This window comes from Mauremys mutica, chromosome 4 (genome assembly GCF_020497125.1).
Source record: "Mauremys mutica isolate MM-2020 ecotype Southern chromosome 4, ASM2049712v1, whole genome shotgun sequence".
In the NCBI taxonomy this organism is placed as follows: domain Eukaryota; kingdom Metazoa; phylum Chordata; order Testudines; family Geoemydidae; genus Mauremys; species Mauremys mutica.
In genome coordinates, this window is record NC_059075.1 from 40968230 (window position 1) to 40987556 (window position 19327).

At 43.6% G+C, this 19327-nt stretch overlaps 1 protein-coding gene across 3 annotated transcripts in view; it reads left to right on the forward strand.

The window, feature by feature from the left end:
- POMT2 (protein O-mannosyltransferase 2) overlaps positions 1 to 19327 on the forward strand; it is a 42728-nt gene that overhangs the window by 5332 nt on the left and 18069 nt on the right. For 2 of the 3 annotated variants that reach the window (XM_045012583.1, XM_045012584.1), the window contains exons 5-11: positions 584 to 692; positions 6437 to 6596; positions 10033 to 10139; positions 12474 to 12556; positions 14924 to 15033; positions 16924 to 16990; positions 18000 to 18069. In XM_045012583.1, coding sequence (XP_044868518.1) covers positions 584 to 692; positions 6437 to 6596; positions 10033 to 10139; positions 12474 to 12556; positions 14924 to 15033; positions 16924 to 16990; positions 18000 to 18069 — 706 coding nt within the window. Of the gene's footprint in view, positions 1 to 583; positions 693 to 6436; positions 6597 to 10032; positions 10140 to 12473; positions 12557 to 14923; positions 15034 to 16923; positions 16991 to 17996; positions 18070 to 19327 lie in introns of all 3 variants that reach the window. The other variant, XM_045012582.1, reaches the window with a different exon arrangement.

A 19327-nucleotide genomic window follows, 5' to 3' on the forward strand; every position in this document is an offset into this window, starting at 1 on the left:
ACTGCATGAAAGATGTATAGCTAGAGATAATTTTTCCCAATACTGAAACACAGCCACCTCTGGTATGGGATATAGCAGCTGTTTAATAGTGCCCAGCAATGCTAAATAAGACTTCAGGGTAATAAGTCGATAAAGGTTCTGTGTATAATTGAAATTATAGAGAAGGGTTTAGATAGGCAGAATAGAATTACCTGAGTTAGAGACGGGCCATTTAACTAACACACAAACTCTCAAAAAGCATCACAGGATTTTTAATATCTCCAAGTCAAAGCTCCTGTTCGTTCATTCTTTCTTTCGTTCGTCATTTCCAGCTCCCATTTGTTCAAAGAATGAGGAACTGAGAACATAATCTGTGTTTGCTACATGGCAATTCAGAGCTTTGCTGTTTAGTGCCATTTGAAAATAACATTTCAAAGTTTCATACTATGGTAAAAGTTGAGACATGCTGACCTGTTTCTAATCCCAACATTGCCCAGGCTGTCTCTTGACTAAGCTGTGAGGAAACTGGCTTGCTACAGACGCTGCTCTAGGTTTTCTTTGAAACTGAGACATTTCTTAGTATAATTGGTGTTTTATTTTCCAGATACAGGCTGCATTACTCTGTCCCAGTACATCCTGCTTGACCCCATTCTGATGTTCTTTCTTATGGGAGCTGTGCTGAGTATGGTCAAGTATAACTCCTGTGCAGATAGGTAAGATGGTGATTTTTTTTATTATGCCATAGATGTATGAGCCTTCATGCATGTACAGGGAGACAATATGATAGTGGGAGGGTGGGGAGAGGGGATGGGATGAAAGAGAAGATGGATGGAATTTGGCTCCTTGGAGAAGGGGGAAGAGACTGTTGTGAACATGGGAGCTTTCTGAGAGTCAGGGATGGAAAGGGACCTTGATAGGTCATGTAGTCCAATCCCCAGCACTGATACGGGACTAAGTAATATTGACCATCCCTGACAGGTGTTTATCTAAACAGTTCTTATAAACCTCCAGTGATGGAGAATCTATAACCTCCCTAGGCAATTTGTTTCAATGCTTAATTACCTTTACAGTTAGGAAGTTTTCCCTAATGTCCAACCTAAATCTCCCTTGCTGTGATTTAAGCCCATTACTTTTTGTCCTGTCCTTGGTGTTTAAGGATAACACTTTATCACCCTCCTTATGACATCCTTTTATGTACTTGAAGACTGGGTCATGTTTTCTAAATCTTTTATTATTTGTATTGCTCTCCTCTGGACTTTCTCCAATTTGTCCTCATCTTTCCTGAAGTGTGGTGCCCCGATGAGGGTCTTCTCAGTGCTGCAAAGAATGGAAGAATTACTTCTAGTGTCTTGCTTACCACACTCCTGCTAATACATTCCAGAATGATGTTTGCTTTTTTTTGTAACAGGCTTGCATTGTTGACTGATATTTAGTTTGTGATCCACTATACCCCCAGAATATTTTTTGCAGTACTGCTTCCTTGGCAATCATTTCACATTTTGTATTTGTTCAATTATTCCTTCCTATTTGTTTCAGACCATTTCTCCAATTTGTCAAGATAATTTTGAATTCTAATCCTTTACTCCAAAGCACTTGCAACCTCTCTCAGCTGAGTATCAGCCTCAGATTTTATCAATGTGCTCTCTATGCCATTATCCAAATAATTTATGAAGGTTTTGAATAGAACCAGATCCAGGACCGACCTCTGCGGGGCCCCACTTGATATTCCCTGTGAGCTTGACTGTTACCCATTTGATAACTACTCTGAATATGGTTTTCCAACCAGTTGTGCACCCATCTTATAGGAGATTGGTCTAGGTTATATTTTCCTAGTTTGCTTATGAGAAGGTCAGAATCAGACAGTATCAGAAGCCTTACTAAAGTCAAAATATATTGCAAGTACTAGGTCCCCCATCCACGTTTGTTATCCTGTCGAAGAAGGATGTTAGGTTGGTTTGACAGGATTTGTTCTCAGCAAATCCATGTTGACTGTTACTTATTGCCTTATCTTCTAAGTGCTTATAAACTGATTGATTATTTGTTCCTTTATTTTTCCAGTACTGAAGTTAAGATGACTGGTCTATAAATCCCTGGGTTTCCTTATTTCCCTTTTTATAAATAGGTACTATATTTGCCCTTTTCCAGTCCTCTGTGGTCTCTCCCATCCTTCACATGTTCTCAAAGATAATTGCTAATGGCTGAAAGATCTCTTCCGCCGGTTCTTTAAGCATTCTAGGATGTATTTCACCATGCCCTGCGGACTTGAAGACATCTAACTTGTCTAAATAATTCGTAACTTGTTTTTTCCCCTATATTAGCCTCAGATCCTACCCTGTTTACTTTGATGTTCACTGTGTTAGTCATCTGATCACTGCTAACTGGTGGAAACTGAAACAAAAAAGGCATTTAGCATTTCAGCCATAGCTGTGTTTTCTGTTAGTCTTTCCCTCCTCATTGAGTAAAGGGCTTACTCTGTCCTTGGTTTTCCTCTTGCTTCTGATGTATTTGTAAAAATGTTTTCTTGCTGCCCTTTATGTCCCTAGCTAGTTTAATCTCATTTTGTGCATTGGCCTTTCTAATTTTGTCCTTGCATTCTTGTGGTGTTTTTATATTCATCCTTTGTAATCTGACCTAGTTTCTACTTTTTGTACGATTCTTTTTTGAGTTTTAGGTTGTTGAAGGTCTCCTAGGTAAGGCAGGGTGCTCTTATCATATTTCCTATCTTTCCTACACATTGGGATAGTTTGCTCTTGTGCCCTTAATAATGTCTCTTTTTAAAAGACTGCCAACTCTACTGATATCTTTTTTCACTTAGACTTGCTTCCCATGGTATGTAACTATTCTCAGAGTTTTCTAAAATCTGCCTTCTTGAAGTCCATGGTCTTTATTCTGCTGTTTTCCCTCCTACCATTCTTTAGAATCATAAACTCTTATCATTTCATGATCACTTTCACACAAGCTGCCTTCCACCTTCAAATGCTCAACTATTTCCTCTCTGTTTGTCAGAATCAAATCTAGAGCAGCCTCTCTCCTAGTTGCTTTCTCTACCTTATGTAATAAAAAGTTGTCTCCAATGCATTTCAAGAACTTGTTGTCTGTGCCCTGCTGTATTATTTTCCCAACAGATTTCTGGATAGTTGAAGTCTCGCATCATCACCAAGTCCTAAGCTTTGGATGATTTTGTTAGTTGCTTAAAACAAGCCTCATCAACCTCTTCTTCCTGGTGAGGTGGTCTATAGTAGACCCCCTACAATGACATCACCCTTGTTGTTTTTTTTACCCCTTTTATCTATACTCAGAAACTTTCAACAGGTCTGCCTGCCACTTCTATCTCAAGCTCAGAGCATGTGTATACATCTTTGATATACAAGGCAACACCTCCCTTTTCCCCCTGCCTATCCTGAACAAGCTGTACCCTTCTATACTATTATTCCAGTCATATGAATTTTCCTACCAAGTCTCTGTGATGCCAGTTATGTTGTAATTGATTATTCACTAGTATTTCTAGTTTTTCCTGTTCATTCCCCATGCCTTGGATTAGTATACAGACATCTAAGATGTTCATTAGATTTCCCCTCTATTGTCCCTCCTTTCTTTCCTTTGTCCCTGCTCTGATTTCCCATGTTTCTCCCAGATTCTGACGCTTCAGTCGTGTCTCCATATTCTGGACTTACATGTAGGCTTTTGTATCCTGCCCCTGTTGAACCTAGTTTAAAGCCCACCTCACTAGATTAGCCAGTCTGTATCCAAAGGACCTTTGGATAAGAACCTTTATCGACTTACTATCCTGAAGTCTTCCCCTTTTTTTGTTATGTGGACCAAATTTCTTTTTAGCAGTCCTGCTCGAGGAGATGAAGCCCTCCTGGCGACACCATCTACTTCTTTGCATGGCTGCGTGGAAAAGGGTTAAGGCTGGGAGAGACATAGGAAGTACATGGGAGAGAGGATTGAGTAGAGAATGGGGTATGAAAGCTAGTGTGAGCAGAAGCATTCACAGAGATATTGATGGTGTGGATCTATGCAGGAGCCTTGAAGGTAAAGACAAGAAACTTGAACTTCCTGTGATAACAAGGGAAGCCAGTGGAGGGCATGATGTGGTCAGAGCAGTAGATAGTTAGATTTTACCACCTGCTTTGCTCTTAATGGTAAGATTTTTGCATGTCCTCTTGCCCCAATTTCTAAGGCCCAATTTCTTTGTTTCCAGGCCAGGGGAGCTCTGCTTTTTCATAATGGTGAGCCCATGAATATTTATAAAATAGTGTAATTTTGGGCTTCAAGGATTGGTATCCTAGTATTTTTGGAAGTGTTTACATGAGATTTCTGAATGAAGCAGTAATGTGTTCCAGGCTAGTTGGTCTATGCATATCCAAGAGGCATGATCCTGCTTACAGAGCATTTTGGGATCCTGAAGAGTTTATGTAAGGTGGAGCAACATAGGGCATCTTCCCCACAATGGAACCAAAATCAGATGATGTGATAACGGAAATATATTCTCTATCATAAGCCGGTTCATTTATAAGCCGACCCGGCAAAGATGGATAAATAAAAATGGAAAATTTTTATGACCCATTCATAAGTCGACTCTATAATTCAGGGGTTGGCAAACTTTGGCTCCCAGGCCATCAGGTTAAGTTGCTGGCGGGCCGAGATGGTTTGTTTACCTCAAGCGTCCGCAGGCACGGAGGTAAACCTAAGTAAACAAAGTGTCCCGGTGTGCCAGCTGCTTATGCTGATGGGCCGGGACAGCAACTGGTGGGGAAATTTTTTTTGGGAGAGAATCTGGGGGTCAGGGGAGTAACCCCTGTGATGACCCCCCACATGACCCCACCCCGAGGCCAGGACCCCCACACTCTCCCCATCCCATCCCACCTTATCTGGGGAGGGCCAGGGGAAGATGTCTCTGGCCTGGCTGGAGCTGCTCCGGCAGGCTGGGCAGCACGGCTGCAGCCTGCTCTGGCAGGCCAGACCGGGCGGCACGGCCACAGCATGTTCCAGTGGGCTGGGCCGGGCGGCATGGCTGCAGCGTGCCCCGGCAGGCCAGGCAGCACAGCCGCAGCGTGTTCTGGGGGGCGGGGCCGAGTGGCACGGCTGCAGCCTGCCAGCCCCGGAGCTGCAGCTGCTTTGGAGGCTGAAGGGAAGCGGAGAGACTCTGGGCTCCCTTCTGGCTCTGCTGCCTCTCTTTGCTCCCTCTGTTTGGGGGAGAGGCTGTCTCTCTCTATACCTGTTCATAAGCCAACCTCCTTCTCTGGTGCTTCCCTTTTTTACTAAAAAAAAAATTGGGCTTATGAATGAGTATATATGGTAAGCTTTACCCATTTGTGGTCTGTACCATTATGTGAAATGTGCTGTAGAATTGACTGTGCTGTCTCAGTGTGACTGACTACAGCAGACATGGCTAGTGTGGCCCATCTAAAGTCACGCAATGCTGCCTGCAGACATCCTCCACTAAGAACATAAGAAAGGCCGTACCGGGTCAGACCAAAGGTCCATCTAGCCCAGTATGTCTACCGACAGTGGCCAATGCCAGGTGCCCCAGAGGGAGTGAACCTAACAGGCAATGATCAAGTGATCTCTCTCCTGCCATCCATCTCCATCCTCTGACGAACAGAGGCTAGGGACACCATTCTTACCCATCCTGGCTAATAGCCATTTATGGACTTAGCCACCATGAATTTATCCAGTCCCCTTTTAAACATTGTTATAGTCCTAGCCTTCACAACCTCCTCAGGTAAGGAGTTCCACAAGTTGACTGTGCGCTGCGTGAAGAAGAACTTCCTTTTATTTGTTTTAAACCTGCTGCCTATTAATTTCATTTGGTGACCCCTAGTTCTTGTATTATGGGAATAAGTAAATAACTTTTCCTTATCCACTTTCTCAACAAACTCATCTTTTCCCTACTGTTTGGTTTTAGTCTTGTTTCTTTTGCTGTCGTTAACACTTGCACTGTGGATAGAAAGATATTCTACACCAATATTTTTCTGATATAGGCCTATTAAAGATACAAGGAGGAGCATAGCCAATATCTGTCCCCCTTCCATGTCACAGGCCTTTGACTCTTCCATCCTTGCCATGTCATGGAGCAAGAGTTGTAGCACTCCTCTCCGACCCAGGCCTCCTGTATGTGGACTGTCACCAAACCCATTAGGTCAGCTTGTAGGCTGTGGTTCTATTCCCCTCCTGAAGCCCTCCTTATAGGGTTGGCTAGGTTTCAATAGAGGCCCTTTACAAACATCAAAACAAAGGTGCGCTTGCACCCTTCCAACATTCATGAAAAATGTCAACTTTATTTCCCCACTTCCAGTGAAAGACCCCTGAGAAATGGAACAGGAGCCAGCGGTAACAGGTTTTGCAGTTGCCCAGGGCCTGCTCTGAGCAGATGATTTCCTGTTTGTTTCAATTGGTGCTGTTTGCACTTGTAGCCATCATTAAACAGTGACCTGCTCTGTCTGTTGTGTAGGCCGTTTTCTGCCCCCTGGTGGTTCTGGCTGAGTCTGACTGGGGTCAACCTTGCTGGAGCGATAGGGGTGAAGTTTGTTGGCCTCTTTGTAGTCCTCTTGGTTGGACTGAACACAGTTTATGATCTTTGGGAGTTGCTGGGGGACCTCAGCCTGTCACTGGTGAGTGTCCAGAATTTTTCTTTATATTTAGTGTTTTTTCCTCTTGTTAACTTCCCTGCTTTTGATATTCATGAAAACAGCTTATTATCAGTTTGTCTGTGGAAGACAGCTGATAGATATTGAAGCCAGATGATGACTGGAATTGAAAGGTATAATGAAAAACCAGGCGCCTCCTGTGTTTTGTTTTGTTTTTTTAAAAAAAAACCAACTATGTCAGCAGGATATAATGCACCCAGAGGGTTGCCATTGTTCATTGGAGAGACCTCTTGCCTTTTGGGTTGCGTGCATTAGATTTCATTCTAGATTAAATGCATATCAAGGATGGCCAGATGATATCCCATAGTTAGCCATCATCTGGAATTCTACAGTGTGGCCTTCTAAAGAGAAGTGCTTCCTGCTAGATTGGGGGTAGTCAATTATTTGTCAAGGTCCAGATTTCTTGGCCAAGGTATGGTAAAGCTCCACACTCCTGAAAAAATAACAACAATAATGGTAATAAGTGTAAAAAAAAAAGATTTCAAGTTCTGTTTAAAAGTGTCTGGAGGTCCAGATTTGGCCCACGGTCTGCCTGTTGACTACCCTTGTGCTAGATGTTCCTAATTTGCTGCACTTAATATGCTTGCAGTGGAGCAGGTTGATGCTGTCTTCATTTACAATACAAGGATACAGACTGTGAGGGCATGTAAAGCTTCATTGGGATCCAGTGGCTTACTTGTAGCGTATACTGTGTGACTTGCAGTCTCTACAAGATACACTGTTGTGTTGAAGATGAAGGCAACTGTACCCTGCTCCATTTTACACAAATGCAGCACAGCAGCTTTTAGGCTCTGGGTACCTTGCCAATGCAGTTGTTGAAAGGGGAAAAGTCGGGTGCTCTGGCTTAAAAAATATTGCTTACAGTATCTGGGGGCAGTGAAATCTGATGTTTATTACCTCAGAGATGTCTCTGATATCCCATTTAAGATCTTGCAGCAAGAGAGACTATTCAAACACATCTTTAAAAAAAAAAAGTTAAATTCTTCTTTTGTCTCAGCCTGTTTTGAAGTTTGAAAATTCTGTTTCTTCCCCTTACTGGTTTTGTCTTTTCTTATTTCATAAACATTGTTTTTTTCCTCCCTGCTTTGTGGTTTGTATTCCCTGATTAATGCGAATCAATATGAGCTGCAATGATACAACATTCCAGCTCCAGAGAGTGTTTCTTGAGAATAGTTACTTAATGGTATTTGAAATGGAACAAATCCATCATCTCTAAGGTTTCTGTCACAGACAGCTGCAAAGTGATTTCATTTGTGCTGTTGGCAGCAAAAGAGAACCCCTGAGTGGTAGAATAGATAAAGAAATTTACCAACTCCAGAAAAGAGAGACTTGCTGAATAATTAACTATTTGGCAACCCTTCGTCAGTTACTCTGAAAAAGAACTAGTAAGGTAAAAGCCTAAAAGCATGAATAATTTTTCTCCATATTGCCTATGGAACTAGTTTGGTTTGTTTACATGTCATTTATTTGGAAAAAAATTGATTTCTAGAACCTGCGCCTCATCTTGGCCTACTGCTGTTTTGTTCAGTGCTCTTTAGTGATGTCATATTTTTCTTCTTTTTTCAAAACAAATACAAATAAATAGTAAAAATAGTTATTGTAACAAAAAGAGATTTTTGTAAAAAGAGAAGTGTTTTGTGCTAATCCAAGTTTGGGATAGGGGACTAGATTCCTGAATTTTAATCCCAGCTCAGATGTTGATTAACTCTGTGGCTTTGGTTATGTAATTTAAACCAACATTTTCAGAAGTGGCATTGATTTTTGGGTGCTCAACTGATGCTTTGGGCTGGATTTTTTCAGAAGTACTGAGACAATGGCATCTTCTACTCCTGGGAGAATTCTGCACCAAAAAATTAAAAATTCTGCGCACAATATTTTAAAATTCTGCATATTTTATTTGTCAAAATAACTGGAGTGATTATATTGTGTTTCAACTGTTTGGGTAATTTATTTCAAAATACCTGTGAACAAATATGTCAGCAATACAGACACTTAAAAAAAAGATTTTCCCAGGAGTAGAGAATTAAACATCTACGACAACCCAGTTCCAACTGGGGGGATGCTGGAGGGGACTGCGTGGGGATCCCCCTAGAGCCCAGACATCTGCACCCCGCTCCCCTCAGAGTCCAGCCATGGGGCACCCACACTCCCTTCCCATTAGACCCCAGCCGTGGGGAACCTGCAGCCCAGACACCTGCATTCCCTACTCCCCAGACTCTAGCCGTGGGGTAACCCCTAGCCCAGACACCCGCACCCCCCTGTTCCCTCATAGCCCAGCCATAGGACATTCCCACTCCAGACAGCCTATCCCCCCAGTGCTTTTACTCCCCCCAGTTTCTTTACTGTCCTATCAGGGGACGTGGTGCGGCCCTGCCATTCCTCACCCTTTGCCAGAGCTAGGTCTCCCAGGCCCTCTTCTGTCCCTGGGTTGATGAGGATCAAGCCGGGCAGCCAGAGCATAGAGAGCCTTCATCCCCCCTGGGCTGTCCACTAACCGTGTGAGCTGGGCTCTGCAGAGTACAGCAGCCCTTAGGAGTGGCCAGCAGCTCTGCAGCTCCAGTTCTGCAGGGGAAACACGAAATTCTGTACAGAACATTAATTATGCCCAAATTCTGCTTTGCACAGTGGCACAGCGTTCCTCCAGGAGTAATATGCCATTGACTTCAGTGGGTGCAGGATCTGGACCACAACGAAACATAGTCAGTGTTTTCCCTATTAGTTTAAAAATAATTTGCCTTGGTGTTAGGAGATGGGAGTTGCTTTACTTATCACTTAGCTATTAAGCTCTTACAAAAACCTAAGATAGATAGACACCCAATTAAACCTGATTTTGGCAGCCTTAACCTCTATATATCCAAATTCTTAGCAAATTTGGGTAATCAAGAAGCCATTTTTAGACCCACATCTGAGAGAACCTCATGATTTCCCCTAAGACTCTTATAAATTGGTCCTCCCTCATGGTTTCATTTTCTCCTTTCACCACATAGCCACAGTTCCTACTCCACAAGCTTCTCCCCACTCTTAATTTATTTTAAAGTTCGGTGCTACCCCAATAAACTATATAAGCAATATGGGCCTGATTTTCAAAGGTGTTAATCTTGGGCTGCTCCCATCGACTTCAGTTGCAGAAGTGGGTGCTGAGCATTTCTGAAAATAAAAACTATTTTTTCCCATATTTTCAAATGAGGCCACTTTTTGGGGAGCACATTGGGAGAGTGTGGCTTGGCTTCCACCTTTCCCTCAGCCTATTTGGGGAAATCTTGCAGCTTGCTAAGGAGCCAATTTGTCTTGTGTGCCTTGGTGGTTTGTACGAATAGTCTCCCACCACAGGGGCACTCCTGGTAGTCACAATCAGGAGAGTTTCTGCTGCTGCTCTGTTTGATTTGGATTCTGTCTGCAGGTCACACTGGGGAAACACTTGCTGGCTCGTGTATTCTGCCTCATCCTGCTGCCACTTGCACTCTACACAGCTCAGTTTGCTGTTCACTTTGCAGTGTTAAATAAAAGGTATTTCTCAAGCTTTCCTACTTACTTTCTCCCTCAGGTCAGAAAGAAAATCACCTCCCCTTCCCTTTGAATTGAGAGTCACTGTTTGTTCTGCCTTTAGTAATTTTAAGGTTTCAGCATCAGAAACACATTTACGAGCCACATCTTAGCCTAAATTCCCGCCCAGACTAAAACATAGTTCTTACAAGGATGACTCTGTGCACACCAGCCAGCCAAATCATGTTAGTAGTAGTTGGTTCAGCTGGCACAGAATTCAGAAACTCTGCTTAAACGTGGTTTCCTGCCCAGTGTAGGTAGATCCAGATACACCGCTACCCCGATATAACACGAATTTGGATATAACACGGTAAAGCAGCGCTCCGGGGGGGTGGGGCTGAGCACTCCGGTGGATCAAAGCAAGTTCGATATAACGCAGTTTCACCTATAACACAGTAAGATTTTTTTTGGCTCCCGAGGACAGTGTTATATCAGGGTAGAGGTGTGAATTTAATTAAATCAGTTTAATATATTTATTTGTACAGAGACTTAGTAGCTATTTAAGTGGAAACTATAATAGTAGCTCTGTCCCCTTCTGTCTAAGTATCTTAAAATGTCTTGCAGATGTTAATTAAGTCTCACAGCTCCCCTTCCTCTGCATTATTTGGCATAATTATCCCCTTTATACAGAAGGGGAAAGCTAGGGGAACTGACTCGCTCAAGGTCACACAGCAAGTCAGCGGCAGAGGTGGGATTAGAACCTTCCTCTGAGTCCCAGTTTAGTATTTTAACCACCCTCCTTCCATTCTGGCCCTAATCAGATTGTGAGACAGGGCTCAGATGCCTTTGTTTTCTTCTTATTTGTTCACTTGGTTTCAGTAGTACCCACAATGAGAGCTGACTGGAAGATAACTTTTCTGTTTCATGGTGGCTACTTTCAATGTTTTTAAATTTGTTTTCATTCTGCATTGAAATAAAAACAAAACATTTCAAATGTTTTCACGCAAACAGAAGTTCTGTGTGTTTGAGAAACCAGTCTTGCTCTGTAGCAGGGGTGGCCAAACTTACCTGCTGAGCCGCATACAACAATCTTCAGATGTTCGAGAGCCGGGACATGCCTCCCAGAGCTCCAACCCCGTGGGGTGTGCTTGCAGGGCTCAGGGCTTCAGCCCTGTGGGAAGAGGAATCTTGGGGTTCCAGCCCTGCGGGAGGCACCTGCGGGGCCTTGGAGCTCCCTGCTGGGGCTTGTGGCTTCAACCCTGCTCTTGCTGAATCTCTGAGCCCCTTCTCCCTGTTGGGCAAAAGCGCTGAGCTCCTCCTGCCCCGAGTCTGGTAGGTGAAGAATGGGGGGCGGGGAGGGAGTATGGGGAGTTTTGCGAGCCACACTTTAACTGTAAAAGAGCTGCATGCAGCTCACGAGCCATGGTTTGGTCACCCCCGCCCTATAGCCTGGTGTTTAGGGTCCTGGCTTGGGATGTGGGAGACCCAGGTTCAAGTCCCTGCTCTGCCTCATTCAGAGTGGATTTTTCATCCCAGATCACTCCAAATCAAGTTCAAAAAGAGACTTTAAACATGGTTCTCTCACATCCCAGGCTAGTACTCTAATCAAAGTATTCTCTACCTCCACACACCCAGGTTCTGGATCCAAAAACCTTCCTGACAAAAAAATGTGCGGAACCTGGTACATCTCCACAAAACACACAGGTTTTGATGACATAGCTTATTTTGGTGAAATTTCATTTCACTAGAAATGTTCTGACCAGCTTTACTCGTAATACGGTAGGTGTCTCCAAAGAAAAGATTGATGCTGTGCATTGGGAATGGGTGCGACAGATTAATAAGGTTGTCAAGGAGGTGATTGAGCATATAGTGGTAATAGAAGGCTAAGGTAATAGCGATTTAAAAATCAGTAAGATCTATGAATTCTTTCTATTTACTCCTCAGACATGTAGGTATAAGTCAGGTAGTCTCACCACAAGTATCACAGCAGGAGTGGGTCTTTAGTAGCAATAGAGAGGGGATGTGACTTGCCCAAGGTGAGATAGTGAGTCGAGGAATGTGCCACTTTCAAAGAAAACTCACTGTTCTTCATACAGAACTAAAAGAATTAACGTATGTTGGCCATAGAAAAACCTTGAAGCTGTTGAAAATCACCTGTGAGAGTGTATTTGTCCTAGCCAGGTGAGTCAGAGCCCATTGTGAGAGGTAGACACCTACGAGAGCTGAAGTTCTCTTTCCCCGGCGTTCTGAGGCAGACTAATTGTCTTATCTGTTTCCTTCTTTAAAATGATTTGGTAATGCATATTTCAGTTCTGCACACTTGTTTTCACAGTCTGAACATTCTTTGCTCTCTCCTAGTGGGCCTGGGGATGGTTTTTTCAGCTCTGCCTTTCAGTCCCGACTGATTGGGAACAATCTTCACAATGTCTCCGTTCCAGAGCGTAAGTGTCAAGTTCCTTGGGGAAGTAAACTCCTCAAACTAATCCTGGCACACAACTATGTCTTTAAAAAAACCAAAATACTTTGTTAGCTGGTCAGCAGATTCACCAGCAAGAGTGAACTTTGCTAGAGATTAGGCTGAGTGTCGGCTCCTGCCACACCTGCTTGTCTGCGTCACTAGCAAACGCTTCGAGACTCTGCCAGTCTAAATCTTGCCTTGAAGGTAACAATCAGTGAATCCCAGTTTGTGAGTTCCCCAGATATCTCCCTGCAGTGTCCGGTCCCTCTTGCTGTGATACTCACAGAAATTAAGTTCACTTCCTCCAAAGAGACAGTGTGCACACCAGCGTGTTGGGTTAGCTGGTGAGTCACACTTCACTTTACTATGCATCACTGAGATGGCTTTGTAATAGAACTAGAATAAATTTAATGATAAAGAATAGAGATTTAGGTAATACTAAGCAAGAGAAAAAGAGACGGTATAATAACAAACAAAATAAAACAGACTTTCTAGTGTCTAAAGCTTAACAGATTACAGTCTTTGTCTCAGGCAATTTCTCACCTATAATCAGTTCCCAGAGACTTCAGCTCACATGGATGAAGGATCTAACTTTCATAGATTCCAAGAGCTCTAGCCTTTTTTAGTTCTTTAAGTGATTTATAACTAAAATGTCTTTTTGTTCCTTTATATTACCTTGTAGCAGGGAGCACTCATCTTTTGAGTGCTTCCTGCTGCTGGGTGCAGTACTGCAGTCCTTTTCCCACTCCTGGCACCCCATGTGGGTTGTCAACCTTGCTTGGCGGGTCTTCAATAGGTTGGCCCTCTGGCCAGGTCACACAATCCTAATGAACCCCTTCTAGGGTAACAAAAATCCAACCAAGACTGACTGTCTGCTCTCACCAGTGTCATCAACCCCAGTTCTGGGTCCTTTAAATTCAGCCCTTCACTTGGGCTTCCAAACAAGCCTTGTCCTCTTCTCAGGGTTTACACCACTTTGTCTTGGGGGGGGGAAACCATGGCCTGCCCACTACTGCCCACAACCCATAGACCCTATAAACAGCAGCCATGTACTGCTCACTTCAATTCATTGTTGCTAGTTCCCTGGGCCTTTTCCCACCTGGCCCCTTTAATTTCACCTCTTATCTCAGGGTTAAAGTTCTCAGGCCTTCTCTCTCCCAGCTTAAGCAAATGCGGCCAATTTAGCTCCTTTGGACAGAGGGGAGCCCCTTTGGCCCCAGCCAGGAGCTGATCTGCTAAGGATCTGAAGCTCATTTTATCTGAGCCTGCTGGTCTCAGATTGGTTGCTTCCATACAGCCTCTCTAGGCAAGCCTGGGGGACTTACCTTCACTGCTCCTTTCCTAGAATGGAGTGTAGTAGGCCAAGGGGGCACCTGCAGGGAGCCACAAAGGCCTGGTACACACGGATACTTACTCACAGTCCATTGTCTATGCTTCCACTCAGGAAGATTTGCTGGGGGTGCAGACTCTGTCCCCGTGTGCTTACTAAGCTCTTTCTTCCCCTGCTTGTTAGCTTGGTTGCTTTGTTTACCTTGTATGTAAATGTACTTTCATTGTCCTCTCCTGTAATCAAGCCAGTCAGACAGGAGAATCCATATTCCTTTGTCTAGGACAGGCTTGATTTATGCACTGCCTCCAAAATACATTTTAAGAGTATATTTCCAGCACATGTACCTAATTCTTTGTACACAACCCATACATGCATCATGCAATGATATTCATGACCAGCATTTCACCAGTTTACATGTGATACTTTACATGTCACCTCTTAGACACGTTCACTCCTGGGTGAATTCTACGTCACTGCATGCGCAGAATTCATGTCCCCCGCAGATTTCTTTGCTTCCCCACAGAAAATGACAGGGAAGCAAAGGGAAACTGCTAGAGCAGTGACATGCCCCTTCCCAGCAGTGCAGGTGAGTCGTTTCCAGTGCCTGGAAGAGCTGGTGGAGAGGTAAATCATTGTACAGGGGCAGGATTAGGGATGCCCATGGGCATAGTTTGGAGGAGCAGAGGGACAAACAGAGGCAGGGTGCCATTGCTCCCCTCCCCCCCCTTAATTCCCCAATTAAGGGAGGGTGCCCCTCTAGCTTACTGACTTTGCAGCTAGACCCTGCCTCCTGGGTCCTAATGCCGGTTGTCCTCCCCTTCTATGTTCTAGGGACTATAAGGGAGGTGAAGAGCCACTAAGTGAATTTGATGCCACCTGGTAGCTGACTACAATTATGCATGAGAAGGAAAATAGGCTTGCCTCAAAAGAAAGAGAAGTGTCTATATCTTGAGTTACTGTACTATAGCTTGACTGTGAGATGACAGGAGAGCCTTTAAGACCTGTTGTCTCCCCTTTCAGACCTGGCCTATGGTTCTGTGATCACAATGAAGAACCTTCGGATGGCAGGGGGGTACCTTCATTCACACTGGCACTTGTACCCTGAGGGTGTGGGGGCTCGTCAGCAGCAGGTCAGTGTGTCACTCTACCACTCTCTCTCACTTCTGCCAGCATGCTCTGCTGACTTTGGAACTTCCAGAAGATTTATATCCTCTAATAAAGGCAGCTGCTCTTTCCCGCTGTCATATTTTTATCACGCTGCTTGGGCAGGTGCAACTCTTTACAGTTCTCCTTTTGAGATTTGGCATGACATTCCTAAAGACCTACTGCACTGAGCATTCGGACATAATGGTGATAGAGGCCACATAATTATTTATATCCTATGCTGGCTTTTGAGAACCACATGAGGGGGTGAGGATAGGGTGCTGAGCTTTGCCCTTGTTTGGAAATCCTAGCAGTACAGGTGCCTGAATTCATACCACTCTTATGCCAGGACGGGTGCCCTGCAATACTAAAGATGCATTAAGATAAGGAGGTTGTCTTGCATGCCAAGACAACATAAAAAGAAAGAGCAGCTGCCACCTCATGGAAAAGAGTGAAAATCCTTATGTTTAAAACAAATCCACTTCTTGATCTTGAAGGGGGCATTGTTAAGAGTAAGAGCAGAGGAATGGGAGTCAGGACTTTTGCTTTCTGTTCCCTGCTCTGCCACTGACCACCTCTGTGATCTTGGAAAGTAACTTCCTCCTTTTGGCCTCAATTTTCTTATCTCTGTTTTGAGGATGATGATGAAAATGACAGGGGAGTTTGTGAGGGTTCGTTTATTAGATTAGATTTATATTTTTTTAGATTTATAAACTAACAGTAGTAAGAGGCACCAGTCTAAACTCTGTTGACACCTCTGAAAAATAATTAAAATGATAATAAACCAAAGAGAGAATCAGCAACCCCATAACATATAATACTAGTGAATGAGGCAGCACAAAAATAAAGCTGGAATGGGAGTCAGGACTTTTGCTTTCTGTTCCCCGCTCTGCCACTGACCACCTCTGTGCATGCATTAGTGTCTGTAAAGTGCTTTGAGATCCTCAGACGAAAGATGTTGAGGATAGACAGTTATTTGCTTCATTTTCCTCCATTCTCTATCACTCGGAACAATTACTTTAGAAATAGGATCTCAGTGTCTGCACCTGCTGCTTATTCCCAATCAGCAATTCTAACCATCCCTTAGTGATATTTGCAGTTTGTTGCTGTGGAAGTGATCAAGATATCAGGCCCAGGATTTCTGATACCAACTGAGGAATATCAGGAAATTCGTGTTTGCAGGACAGAAGATCTTGTTGTCAAAAGAGCCTCTGAACTAAGACTGAGAGAAGAGAGAGAACCATATAGATAGGTTATTAAGTCCATTACTTCTTGTCCTACCTTCATCTGCAGCAAGGGAAATTTAAGTTAGATATTAGGAAAAACTTTCTAACTGTGAAGGTAGTTAAGCACTGGAGTAGGCTTCCAAGAGAGGTGGTAGAATCCCCATCATTGGAGGTTTTAAAGAACAAGTTGGCCACCTTTCAGGGATGGCAAGGACACCTGTCAGGGATGGTCTAGGTATACTTGGTCCTGCCTCAGGGCGGGCTGCTGGGCTTGATGACTTCTTGAGGTCCCTTCCAGTCCTACATTTCTATGCTTCTATGATATGACTTAGAAGTTATTACCAAGGATGCACAGCACTCACAGAGCAATAGGGGAAAGGCAGACAGAGATATTGCAGCTACAAGTGACATGACACACATTGGTAATACATAACTCCATTAAACAAGTAAAGGATGTGTCTGGGTTAAGCAATGTCCAAGAGCCAGGACTTTGTAATTTAGGGACAACATCACAAAGTTATCCTATATTTAATTTTATTGTATCAGCACTGGATGGAATTGGTATTTTTGCCCTGCTGATTGATGGATCTTGTACTTTGGCTAGACCCTGACTTATTGGTGAAATGAAATGGTTTATTATTATGTTTCCAGGTCACTGCCTATTTACACAAGGACTTGAACAACCTGTGGGTTATAAAGAAACATGATTCCAACACAGGTAAACAGAACTCTGGCAAAGTGGACTGTCTAACTGATGCTTATACTTTTTTTACTACTATATTCTTGGGATCTCTTCTCAAATAACAAAGCATTATTGGAGGTGAGGGAGATTATCAATCACATCTTCATATTCCTTCAAGACTGTACAGGTGAGATGTCCTAACTTTGCCCAACTGATGGCTGCATTAGTAACGTGCCAGATGACCAAGGACTGCAATTTATAGGTATAAAATGGGGCAGATTGCAGTTACCATTTTCTTTAATTCATATGTGTGGCCCACAGAGCTTGCTGATCCCAGCATGCAATATTCCATTGATCTGAGTGGAAGGCTCCTTTGGTAAAAATGGAATACACCTTTACCCTGATATAACACGACCCGATATAACATGAATTTTGATATAATGCAGTAAAGCAGCGCTCTGGGGGGCCGGGGCTGTACACTCTGGCGGATCAAAGCAAGTTCGATGTAACGCGGTTTCACCTATAATGCAGTAAGATTTTTTGGCTCCCAAGGACAGCGTTATATCGGGGTAGAGGTATATTTCACATTGGGACTGGTTGTCTATGCAGACCACATCTTAGAACACAGAAGCTATATGTGAAGCATGCTTGGTATCTAGGGTTTTCTTCCTGCACTAGCAGTGCCTAATAAGATTAAAGTTGATTGGCTGCAGCTAAAAAAACAATCCTTGGTATATATTTAAAGTATATATGTACTGAATGTTGAGTGTTGTTTTCTCAGCCTTTCTGATGTACCCAGGGGCAGCCAATCTTTTTATTTTAGGACAGTATGTGCTGTCTGGAAGCTTCCATTATATGGTTCCAGGAATAACAGTTGAGACTGGTCCTTGGTCTGATTCTAGGGGTTGCACCGAGTCTATGGTCCAGTGACGTGAGTTTGCTGAGCGCATCCCCTGTTTGTCTGGGGATCAGCATTCTGAAACTGTCTCTAAGAGTATTGATCCTTTTCTAAACCCAGTGCTATTATCTGTTTTTCTGCCAGCAGATCATTTAGATCCTTCCTGCTCTGTGGAGTTTGTGAGGCATGGAGATGTTATTCGGCTGGAGCACAAAGAGTAAGGTGTTTAAGAAATAATAGAAAAATATAAGAAGTTGTATCTCCCAATCCATGTTTTCTGGAAGTTGAACAGAATTAGCATTTGCCATAGGATTGGTAAATGGGGATGGTGGTGTGAGATCCGACCTGCCAATGACTAGAATTAGGCTAGCACAAACCTTCAACAAGTTCTTTGGTGCTGTAGACCAGGGGTTCTCAACCTTTTTCTTTCTGACCCCCCACCCTTCCCCCAACATGCTATAAAAACTCCCTGGCCCACCTGTGCCACAACAACTGTTTTTCTGCATATCCAGTAGATTAAAAGCCAGGGATGGCATTAGCGGGTAGCAATCAGGGAAGTTGCCCAGGGCCCAGTGCCACAGTGGTCCCGCAAAGCTAAGTTCCTTGGGCTTCAGCTTTCTGTCCTGGGTCCCAGCGAGTCTGCTGGCCTTGCTCTCTGGTTTATTTTGGAGGACCCCCTGAAACCTGCTCATAGCCCCCCAGGGGGCCCTGGACCCCTGGTTGAGAGCCTCTGCTGTAGACTTTTCTCCATATCTCTATTCCCAGCATGGAATTTGTAGCATTTCCCTCTGTACAGTCCCATATTTTGAATGGGATCTCTGAGCCACTGTCTTTTCTTGGGATGAGAGACCTCTAAACAGCTTCATCATAATGACGTATTTTTCTTTTTGAGAGAACCATCTGCAGCTCCTGAGAAATCTATCCAGCTCCATGGTATGCAAAGTTAAGGGCTATTCCACAGCAAGACAGGAATTTCAGACCATTAATTCTATTGTTTGTGACCAGACCTATCCCGCCATTCCAGTTTGGCAAGCAAGATAAGTCCTTAACTTTTGCCTAACATACCAGGAATATGGGGCAAAAAGTACCCTCATTATTGCCTTGTGCACCTGGCTTGTCCCTGCTGAAGTTCCAGTCAGACACTGAGACTACAGCCATGAAACTGTTTAAAATGATATGCAGGCTTGTCTTGAGTCCTCCCTCTTCAATGAATGGCAGAGAGCCCTGGTGTGCTGGTTTTAAATCTGCATTTACCCTCCTTTCACTGCGCAACAGTGGAGTTTGCCCTCTCTGAGCATTCATTTATTTAAATATATAGGACTTCTATTGACCTGCAAATTGTGCTATATTACTCTGTGACCTTCAGTATTGCCTTCCCCAAGCATTCAAAAAGCATTAATCAGACCCCAAAAAATCATGAGATTTTAAAAATAATAAATGTTGGGTGCTTTTTATTGGCCTTTTGGCTTTTGAAC